Source organism: Opisthorchis viverrini (genome assembly GCF_000715545.1).
Source record: "Opisthorchis viverrini unplaced genomic scaffold opera_v5_6, whole genome shotgun sequence".
Lineage (NCBI taxonomy): Eukaryota > Metazoa > Platyhelminthes > Trematoda > Opisthorchiida > Opisthorchiidae > Opisthorchis > Opisthorchis viverrini.
In genome coordinates this window covers 738083-749232 of record NW_008751662.1, presented here as the reverse complement: position 1 = coordinate 749232, position 11150 = coordinate 738083, and the positions used below count along the sequence as shown (strand labels likewise).

General features: G+C 45.7%; 2 protein-coding genes across 2 annotated transcripts in view; one reads left to right on the top strand and one right to left on the bottom strand.

The window, feature by feature from the left end:
* Positions 1-4263: 4263 nt before the first annotated feature.
* Positions 4264-11150, top strand: part of T265_00596 (hypothetical protein) — a gene marked incomplete at both ends in the record, with an annotated part of 12543 nt that continues 5656 nt past the window's right edge. Inside the window, 3 exons of the mRNA XM_009164424.1 lie at positions 4264-4854; positions 4899-5303; positions 8209-9321. Coding sequence (XP_009162688.1) covers positions 4303-4854; positions 4899-5303; positions 8209-9321 — 2070 coding nt within the window. The remainder of the gene's footprint in view (positions 4855-4898; positions 5304-8208; positions 9322-11150) is intronic.
* The window catches only part of T265_00595 (hypothetical protein), a gene marked incomplete at both ends in the record, with an annotated part of 4617 nt that continues 4194 nt past the window's right edge, over positions 10728-11150 (bottom strand). The window contains 2 exons of the mRNA XM_009164423.1: positions 10728-10860; positions 10885-11124. Coding sequence (XP_009162687.1) covers positions 10728-10860; positions 10885-11124 — 373 coding nt within the window. The remainder of the gene's footprint in view (positions 10861-10884; positions 11125-11150) is intronic.

Genomic DNA, 11150 nt, shown 5'->3' with positions numbered 1-11150 from the left:
TGTAGACCAAGGAAGTCATGGCCTAGCAGCAGGTCAGCACATAGATTGGGTAATACCAATAGTTTGATCTTTTTGTAAACGGTGCCCCTGTAATCGATGGATGCGTAGCAGTAGCCTCTAGTTGAGCACGTCAGAGAGGTAGATGCCATGGTAATCACAGAATCGTTAGCATATATCTTCCAGCCATGTTTGCCAACCAACAAAGGAAATATATAACTGCTCGAACTTCCTGTGTCTATGAGAGCCTGAAGCGACATCCCGTTCACCTTTATACTGGTCACCGTGCGAGACAAGCAGTTCGGAGCCGCAGCAATCAACAGGGAAGATAAGACAGAATCCGTCGTGCAATCTGAGTGATTCTTTACAGATTTGGATCGACAAACACGCTGAAAATGATCTGTTTTGCTACATGATTTACAAACTGCTTCTCTTGCGGGGCACTTTGACCGTGGATGTCTGGAACGACCACAAAAGTAACATATCTGAGAACTGATTGACGAGAGATAGGGTGTAGAATCAGGGGAGTTTGAGTGTGAAGGGGTAAATGTAGATGTCCGTAAAGGTGCTGCAGCCGCGGAAAATGATATCGCCTGGTTATGTGAGTATGACTGAGCTTGTTTGTGGGCCAATTCTAATGACCTAGCCAATTCATGTACTTCATCGAGAGTGAGTTCGTTTTGAGCTAGAAGTCGTTCTCTGATGGTAGTAGACTGAAGTCCGTTGATTAGAGCATCGCGTACACTTTCGTTTTGATGGTCAATGGCGGACACCGCCTTGAAATCACAATTTTTGGCCAAGGATTTAAGCCTCTGAACAAACTGATCAACATCTTGACTGGTGTCTTGTTTGCAAGTTTGTAGAAGATGGCGAAACGATAGGTGAAACATATGGCTCAATAATTCACTCGCAAAAGCCGTCGACTGGAAAGATGGGCCGAACATTTCGAAGAACAGTTCATCTGGCCTCTTGCAATACAGCCTGTGGAGGGGATGTACATGGGTGAATGGAATGTAAACCTTGATCACCCTTCGGAAGAAGAAATAAGGTACAAAGTAGCTCTACTAAAACGTGAGAAGACATCAGGACCGGACGGTCTGTATCCAGCTCTCTTCAAAGAAGGCGAAAAATCCCTGGTGACGCATCTGACAAAGCTTGTTGGTGCTCTTTGGAACGAAGAGAAAGTGCCTGCAGAATGGGATATGTCGTCAGTCATTGCTATCTTCAAAAAGGGTACGCGTACGATATGTGAAAACTACTATAGCGTCAGTCTGATAGCTGTGGCATTAAAGGTGCTCTCTGGTCTTATCCTTCTAAGGTCGACTGAAAACGGACAGACAGATCGACAAAAACCAAGCTGAGTTCTGTCCCGTAAGAGGATGCATCGATCACATCTTCACCCTCCGACAGATTCTGGACAGCGACACTTCTTCCACCCACCTACAGTGGTTATGTTCCTTGACTTGGCGAGATGGCTCCAGTGGTTAGAGCGTGAATTTACTGACCGGAAGGTCCGTGGTTCGAACCCGACCTCTGCCTCTCGACTTCCCCTGTCTAGGCTTGGGCAACCTGACAGTATCCCAGCATTCGTGCTCCCTTCGGGTGGTATGGCAGCTAGGCACTGAAAAGACGCTACAGTTAAACGATTTTTTTTGACTTGAAAGCTGCTCTTAGTTATGGGCAAAAGTGCCCACATATATTCCTGACCCTCTTTAAGGCGCTGTACGCGGCCGTGTGAAGGCCTACGGGGAGCTCTCACCTGAGTTCACCAGATCAAGTGTCGTCAGACACCTTTCCTCTTCAACTTCGTCATTGATACAATTACGGAAGACTCACTATCATCTTCGATTGCCTGTGGGGTGGAAGTTCTCCGTGGGTCTCCGCTCACAGATATCGAGTACGCAGACGAGATGGTTCTTGGATCCGATACCGTGTTAGTGAAAACTATTAAATATTCTAAATAATTCTTCCCTACGGTTTGGCATGCGTTTCACATCTGCAACGTGTAAAGTGCTACTTCAGGACTAGGTAGGGTCGAACCCTAGCTTCGTGCTTACGGATGAGCCACTTAAAGTAGTATGCAAGTTCGTCCAACTGGGCAGCTGTGTCAGTCCCGGTGGCCTTGCGAAAGATGATATTTCCATCCGGATCGGTAAGGCCAGAGCGGTTTTTGTGAACCTGCGTCACCTGTGGCGTAGGCGTGATATCAGCTTCTCTATCAAGGGTCGACTTTACAATGCTGCTTTGCGATCCATATGGGTCCGAAACCTGGCAGCTGCGTGCCGAGGACGCTAAAAGACTCATAGTCTTCGGCCATTGATGGCTTCGGAGCATCGTTCGAGTCTGGTGGGAATACCGGATCAGCAATGCTAAAGCAAATCGAATGGTATTCAGAAGAAGTGACTCGCCTATGGTAGATGATCTTGTCACACTCCATAGGTTGTGTTGGTTTGGTCACGTTCTGTATGGCGTTCGATCGCTTTCCTCGAAGGGTGGAGACCAGCCAGGGGTGGTCAAACAATGACTTGGAAGCCAAATGTGAAAGTCATTACCAGCAAACTCAGCTGCACTGGTCATTATGGTCTTCCTGGATGGGGACCTCGAGACGGGTCACACCAATGGTTAGAGACACTGTTTGATATGGACCAGTCGCTTCCTCAGTTGCGCTGGTGCATCCAATCCTCCCTCCAGACCTGCATTTACGCATCAATCCATCAGCTCCCGCCTCCAATGCACACCTACCTACCCCACATCCCCAAACCATCTTTGGACAAAACTCTGACAGGTAGAACCACTGTATGACAAGTGTGACGTTCTTAGCTGATAATGATGATGATCCTTGAAGTCACTTGGTCTCACTAGATTTTCAGTGGCCCGTATTTGGGGTACATATCCGGAAAGAATCGAGGGCCCGTCTTAGTTACACTGTGCAAGGATATGGCCTGAGTTTCGTGGAAGACGATACGATTTTCCAAGTTTCCGTTGCAGACGCACCCCGACACGGTGTATGACTTCCGAATCCTCCATCCTGATGCCACTGAGTTCGTGTGACGTTTAGAATGGCGTTCTAGAACGAGTTAGAAAAGAGTCCGAGTCATCGAGAATAAACAACGCTTTACCTGACTAAGGACAAGCGTAGATGAGCTTAATAGTGCACACAAAGATTCAGTACGAGTATATAGGGTGATTACAATAATAAGCAGAACACAATCATGACAGTTCGTCGGTATTTCGAGTATGTTTGCAAATATTAAATATGCCCTGGATGTTGACCATCTTGCTGAGGTTCTCCGTCCATTTCATGTTGCATTCGGGAACAAGCTTGTCCATACAACCATTTCCTATCAGCATAAATTGAGAATTACTGGCAGGTCACTAAGAAGAAACAGTATATGGAATAATTTATCCAATCTCCATTCAAGGAGCCGTCAAACTTCGATATCGGAGCCTTACAGCATCAACAGCAAGTTGTCTAGTCAAGCACATTATTCGTTTGTGAATTGCCTCAAAAATAGAAACGCTCTAGGAGTGAATCGTACTTCTTGGAGACGTTTCCTTCCCCGACTATTATTCGTTTGTGAATTGCCTCAAAAATAGAAACGCTCTAGGAGTGAATCGTACTTCTTGGAGACGTTTCCTTTTCTTCACCGACTCCAGCTTACCTTATACCAGCCACACTTCCGTTTTTTGCCAGTAGCTGTAACTATATAACAGGGAGTGCTGGTAAAATGGATCGCTCACGTCCAGTCAGTGATTCCTAGGATTGTCCAAACAAGAGCCCTCATGAGAGTGACCACACAATATTGATTTACACCAGTCGACGAAGCTGCACTCTGCATGTTCCATTCAGTCCGGACGAAGTGCATGTTATGTTGGATCTTGGAAACAAATGTATTCAGTGGGATTTCACCTCTGAAACCCGGGGAGCAGCGTCCGTCAAACCCTGCATTTTGATATCCATTACCATCGGTTTGTCTTAGATGAGTTAAACATATTTCGAGTAGTTGAGTAAAGGATTATCAACGGTAGATTTGCTGTCAATGACGAAGATGAGTATTATAACTGGTTGCCATCTATATCTAGTTCGATTAGTCCTATTGCCTGACTAGCTTCTTGTCCTACCTACCGCCCATCAGGGTTTCTTCACTTTTGAGCACACTTACGTTTACTTGCTCGCTTATTCCATCACCTTTTTTTCGCAGCCTACAATTCAGTACAATGTCTCCGAGTTGTCTGGAGCGTTGGACAACCTGGCCTATTCTTTAGTTCGCCGTTGATGTTAAGGGATTTAATCCCAGTACCCGCATGTCTTTCAACTGGCACGCCTATCTTTCCGAAACTGGAGCTGAGGTTTCCCCTCCCAGTCTCTTTGATCACGTGTGTCGTAGCTTGGAACCCATTATCCACAAAGGTGAGGTGTTGGAGGCCGTTTCGGTTGAGTCATGGAACGAACACGACCCAACCACTTTCGGATTTTGGCCCGCTGAAGTTGCATCAATCTCAGGTCACATGGTTTTGTTCAAATGGTGCGGCTTGGAGGAATGCGTCCCAACTGATCAAAGATGGCCAACCAGTTCAGGATTTTGGTTTGACACGAAAGGAACCAACTGGCACCTTGTGCGTCCTGTTGGAACTACGCAGCTAAAGGGACAGAATATGAAAGAACCGACCCATATTTGTTCTAAACCGGATACCCACCGGATCCCTAACGCCGCATTGCTGGAAAGTTTGAAGAAGCGTGCTATATCCCACATCTTCTTTGAACAAAGGATCCTGTACATGTACGAGGCGATTAGGGTCGGTGGGTATTTTGAATGTGAACATCCGAGTAATCCCTGTTTTGTGTGGCCTGTTAAGGTAAGTATATGTTAATGTCGTGGTCGAAACTTACCCTTTTCTAGGTTCTTCGTACTGTTGGTGGACGCTTACACCTAGCTTGGTTCGGGTCGGAAAAAAAGAAATCTACCTGTGGGCCGTGTTTGTCACAGAATGCAAATTTTACTCTTTTCTACCTTCATCGGCGCATTCATCCATTAGGATGGGGTAAATACTATGGGCTTGCTTACTGTCCGCCGCCTGGATTGACACCAGATCGGACCATCTCCAATGTGGACGCATTTATTCGTGGAACTCCGCCAGCTTTCATGCAGTTACCTGGCGAGGAGGTATTTGACGTCCGGAAAATGCGAATCGGACATCCACTATATCAGCCCGACCCACCCTTGCACGAGTTCAAGGTCGGTTGGAAAGTTGAGGCTGTAAACCCTCAGAAGCCATACGCGGTCCAACCTGCCACCGTCGTCCAGGTAATTTGATCTTATTATTGTGTTACTTGTTTGTGGTGAGTAGTCAAACATTATGTTCTTTGTCGCTCACATGGGAAGAGCATCTGGCGGTCCTAAGGCGTTCTTCAATGAGGGTGGAAACGACAGCGTTTCAAGCCCATACTCATACAATATGGGCTGTTTTCCCCACTTTGCTTGTTTTATACTGGTTTATGTTGGCTCCGTGTTCCCGTCACACCCGTTCGATGGTTGCACGTGCTTATATGAACCAACCGTTCAGCCTCAAACGTCCAAGTACCAGCTGGTGCTTTAAGGATACCTACCCTTTATGTCACTTGCCACTGGACTCCTGAACCAATCATTAGCATCGGACTACAGATTCTCGTTGATCCGATCTTTTGGTTGGGTTTCTATGGTAACATCTTACCTCGTGACTTGAGTCAACAAATCCGGTGACCTCTCACAAGTATCTTACCACCAGCGGACCAATGCATTGTCGTCAACCATCGACTCGTGTATTCACCCCGTTTCATTCTGAGCTTTTTCAACCATATAACTAGTTCCCTAAAATTCGTAAGTGCGGAGGCTCTGGTCTCCCAAATTTTCACAATTTCGAATTGATATCGGAATTCGGATAGCTCAGGGTGTATAAACAGCTGCTGTTCTGTTGCTCAAGCTGGATGATTTGGTTTCAAACGTTCCATCGCAAATGGAGGTGACATCAGTGTGCATCAAGTCAACCATCCGTCGTAGTTCTGCCGTGTGTTAGTATTTAGGCATTGGTTGACGCTGTACTTACGCTCATATAGATCTTGTTGACCAGGGTGAGTGACCCGCAGTTATTGGTTGTTTGTATGATTGGCTCCTTCCCTGATTGGTCGGTATCTGAGTTTGACCTTTTCAACTCGTGTCAGGTCAATTTTGAACGGTTGGTTGCGATTCTTGGTGTCTGGTCTGTTCGTTTGCCAGTCAGTTCTATTAGCATTGCCCGATTAAATTGGCAATCGTTTGCTTGTAATGGTGCGCAGTGAAGCTTTGGTGTTGAACACTGATGTCATGCTGTCGTTGATGATGATGATGATGTAATGGTGCGCAGATAGGGCCGCTTTGGTTGGTCTCAAGTAACATGCTTTTGGGAAAGGAACGAGACGTTTGCGACTAAATTGGCCACCTTGCCAGTGTAAGTTACTGTTCGCTCCTTGTTTACACAAATGATGACACCGTTTCAGAGGAGTGGCAGCTGGTACTCGGACCCAAAGATAAGCTTTATGTATCTAGGTAAATTTTTAACCCGTCCTGTTCGTAGTGTCTGCCAAATAATTCTGCCAATCAGGTGCAAAACACGCGCGTCAAAGCTTGCGGATCACCCTAGGGCTTTCAGCATCCAGTCAAAAAGCTGGTGCATAGTTTATATTTGTAATGTACTACTCATAAGGTTGCTGAAAACCCGTCGATAGCCCACTACCGGTTTCGCTCTTTCTGGGGCTCATCAGGTAGGCGCAGTCCTTGGTGCGTAGTTATCCGTATAGGTCTTCCAGTGCTCGAAATTTGCTACAGATTTCTTCAATGACAGTGCAAGTAATGCACATTTTGCGTGTTAATGCGGAACTAAAAATTGTGTTTACTTACTTATGTCAGTCGAAATTCTCAACTGTGTTATGGCTCGAAGCGTTCCGTGTAGCATGTGCTAACAGCAAGAAAGAAACATTCACGAGTTTTCCGACAACTTACACTAAATTCTGTGCCCTTATTCAAGTCTAAAACTCTGTCGTTTACTGGTCAGTCACTTCTTTGATGAAGAACACTCATATAAAAGAACTAAATTGCACCTCGTGCTGCATGTCTCTTCTACTGAGAATCTGTGAGTCTGTCGGTACTGAAATATTCAAGCCTAATCGATTAGTTTACCTTAACTCTATCTCACAGTGTGAACAAAAGATTCGGCAAATTTGTCAACTTTCGAAAGAACGAAGTAATGAATTTCCCTCCTAGGTTTTTTACAGTCGGCATGCAGGCGGCAGTGTTTGGTAGCCCATGTATTTTAGTATGCGTTACTCTTCGCAGGCTTGATTGTTTCACATCCCAGTCCGGTTTAACACATGAGTTGTCAGCATGGTCACTGCCAGCACGCACATCTTATTGGCTCTCGCGCTAGTAAAATTATGTGAAAGTTAAGACGTAACACACTACTCATAAGGTTGCGACAGCTCCAAAGTAATGAATTTCCCTCCTAGGTTTTTTACAGTCGGCATGCAGGCGGCAGTGTTTGGTAGCCCATGTATTTTAGTATGCGTTACTCTTCGCAGGCTTGATTGTTTCACATCCCAGTCCGGTTTAACACATGAGTTGTCAGCATGGTCACTGCCAGCACGCACATCTTATTGGCTCTCGCGCTAGTAAAATTATGTGAAAGTTAAGACGTAACACACTACTCATAAGGTTGCTGACAGCTCCAACAGCCCACGACCGGTATCGCCCTTCTTGGAGCTCATCAGGTACTTGCGGTCCCCGAGTTTCCGTCAACCTTCCGTTCTGATTGAACCTAAACTGCACGAAATCAGCGATTTTTTAGACGGGGGACTCATCTGAAACCAAGCTGAATCTCTGGTTTATGATTTTTTAAGCAACGTAATGTGGTGCACCAGGCAGTTCGTGTTTTATTTGGCACCATATTCGAGATGTCTTCGCGCCTACCTAATGGGCGAAACCAGTCATGGGCTGTCAAAAAGTTCTCAGCAACCGTTTGAATAGTGTATTTCGTCTATATAATGCGGCGGAATACTATGCGATCGCTGTTATTCAGAAGTTCTGCTGTACTGCATCGGCGGCCAAGTGACTCTATTAGTTCTGATTTTGTGGTGCATAACGCCAACTCTGCACCACAGTCTACTGTAATCATTCGTCTCTTTTCTATTTCTCTTTGTAGGTATTTAATTCTCGGTACTTTTTGGTCGAATTGGATGACCTCACTGTTGCCGACAGCGGTCTCACATCCTCAAAACCCGTCACTCCGTCTACTCAGTCTGAACGCATTCGGTTTGTATCGTATGCAGGTTCACCGGTAATCATGCCCGTGAACACTAGTCAGCTGCGCGGATTGCATTTAACTCCGCCACCGGGATGGCCATCCAAACGCTCATTCACGTGGACTACCTACCTAACCCTACTGTCCAACCAGCAACAAACCTTTGGCATCAGCGTTGAAAATGGCCTTCTCCGGTCTGCATCCACAACTAACCTACATGTAGCCAATCGCCATCATTTGCAACTGTATAGCGGCCTCGGTCCACACGGTACCGAATTTGTACATAGTCCTTCAACCAGTTTATTGGCCAATGATTGTCCTGTGTCTTCATCTTCACATGTGCTCTTTTGTCCATCCGAAGCAGTGTTCAAGGGTGTGCACATATCTGAAATGTTCCCAACTTACTCGGATACAGAAAGTGCCCTTCAATCGAAATATGCAAACAGTTCTATTCATGTTTCTGCGGACGCATGTGACGGAGCTCTGAACCCCATTAAACGAGAAATGGGCAATCACTCGAAAGAGCGTCATAGCTCACGATTTCTTCTTGGCATGAAATTGGAAATGGTACTTCCGGAGTTCCTAGCGAGTTTTGTTCCCGAATCACAGTCGGATTCTGCCGGACTGCCTCTATGTACCGCAACCGTGACCCGTGTTGAAGAGTCCAACCTACTTTGGCTTTTACCGGATTTGGATATGGCAAGAAGTCGGAAGCAGCTCCATCCGATTATGGTTGATGCACGTTCAACAGATCTTTATCCTGTAGGCTGGGCTGCATCGGTCGGTCATCTGATTATCGCACCTGCAGGTTATGAGCAGCACTGCGAAGATTCAAAAACTGGGGTTTCTTCTGAAACAGACGTCGTGCACAACGAGACTCCGGCACCGCTGTGGAGCATAGAACTTCGGCCGACACATGATTTGCAATATCAGGCTGTAACTTATGAGTCGGAAGAAATATGTCCCCCCATATACATCAACAGCAAATGTTATCTCGGCCCCTTTCTTTGCAGAGTAAGTGGTCTTTACTTCATGTCTCCAGGTTATGTAGTCACTATTTCCATCACCACTATCTCTTACTTCTCTTTGTGTTTCACGCTATCCGTCTCCTAACGCCAAGCCGTTACGTTTAAGGGTAATAAAATAATAATAATAATAATAATCGTTTAGCTGTAGCGCCCTTTCGATGCCTAGCTGCCATGCCACCTGAAGGAAGCACGAGGGCTGGGATACTGTCAGGTTGTCAAAGCCTAGACAGGGGAAGTCGAGAGGCAGAGCTGGGGTTAGTGAAGTCTGTTGGCGTCGTCAGTGGGATAAGCTACTGTTTCGATGTTCTGCTGAGGTATATATTATCGGAGCAAAAGATCGGGTTTCACTAGAGGCCCACAAAAGATCTGCTTTTGGTTTTGTTATATCCTCTTTGATAATGTATCAGTCAGACACTTTAGTTCACCGGAATGGAGAAGACAAACAACTTCGAGGAAGTTTTACTGCAAACAAGTGAGTCTGTTATGTGGAGTTCAGCTGAACCAGAATATAAAAAGAGCTAACTGTCCAATTGGATGTCAGTGAGAGGCAGAAATGTAGAAACAAGGTTTCAGTACACAAGACAAATCGTTAGTAAAATGGATTTGTTCGTTTGGAGGTAGTCCTCCTAACACCTCCCCACTGAAGTCCTTGATCGTATTCAACAATATGGTTTCCGTTTACGTGCAGCGAAATGTGCATTTTTTCACTTCCATCAAATAACTTGGATTTATTTTTCACGAAGACGGTCGTTATTCAGATGTCAGCACCGACGAATTTAGCAACCTTGCTATCCTTCCTCGGTTTGGTAGGCGGATCTTCCGGTTCATAAGTACCTCCACCGGGGACTTACCATGTGAATCGTTAGCATTTGTAACTCAGCAGAAATGTCTCGATGGCTTCCGGTGTGGTCCCCTCCCCTTTGAGTTTTGGGAGTGCGCGTTTGAAAGTGTCCACAAATCTTTCCACTTGGCCATTTGATTGTGGATGAAACTTTGGTGGTCGCACATGTTGTATGCCGTTTTCTTGACAGAAAGTGAAAAATTCAGCGGAGGTGAATGCACTGCCGTTGTCAGAAACAATCATATTCGGAACTCCAAAGTGGCTAAACACATGTTGTCGTTTTGAAATGGTAGCACAAACGGTAACATGGTTCATGTTAAACACTTCTGGCCATTTGCTATAAACATCTACTAGGATGAGATATTGTTGGCCGTTGATTGTGGCCATGGAGTTTTTGGAACAGGCCGTGAACATAATTCTGTCTTTCGAGGGGGTTTTGCAGACAGTTGGCATCTTGGGCATTTGCATACAAGTTTTTGCACAAGTTTATCCACGCTCATTTTTTGTACCATGACGGTATCACGCTTCAGATTCATCAGGCGCTGGCATTCCTACGTAATATTCTGTAATTTGACGTCTGAGTTCTGCTCAACCTTGCTGAGGATTCTTGCTCTTATGTCTGTGTCTTCAGGAGACGTCAACCCGCACACAAATATAAGACACTTGAACTCATCCTCTGTCATGCTTCAGAGGTTGAAACGTTCGCACTCCTTGTTGACTTTGCCGGCGTATGTAACCCAGTCTTCGGAAGCGTTCTTGCTCAAATTCATACAGTGAACTCGACGGCTGAACAAGGAAGCCTGTTCTCCGAAGATTGACGATAAAACAGCAACGGTTTCATCGAAAGTCAGGTCACTTGGTTTTCGTGGCAAAATATAATTCGTGAAGCGTTCATGTTCGGCCACTCCAATTTTCCTGACCAACTGTCTTGCTCTCCAAGAATCTTCTCTGCTTCCCAGATCCAATCTGAAAAA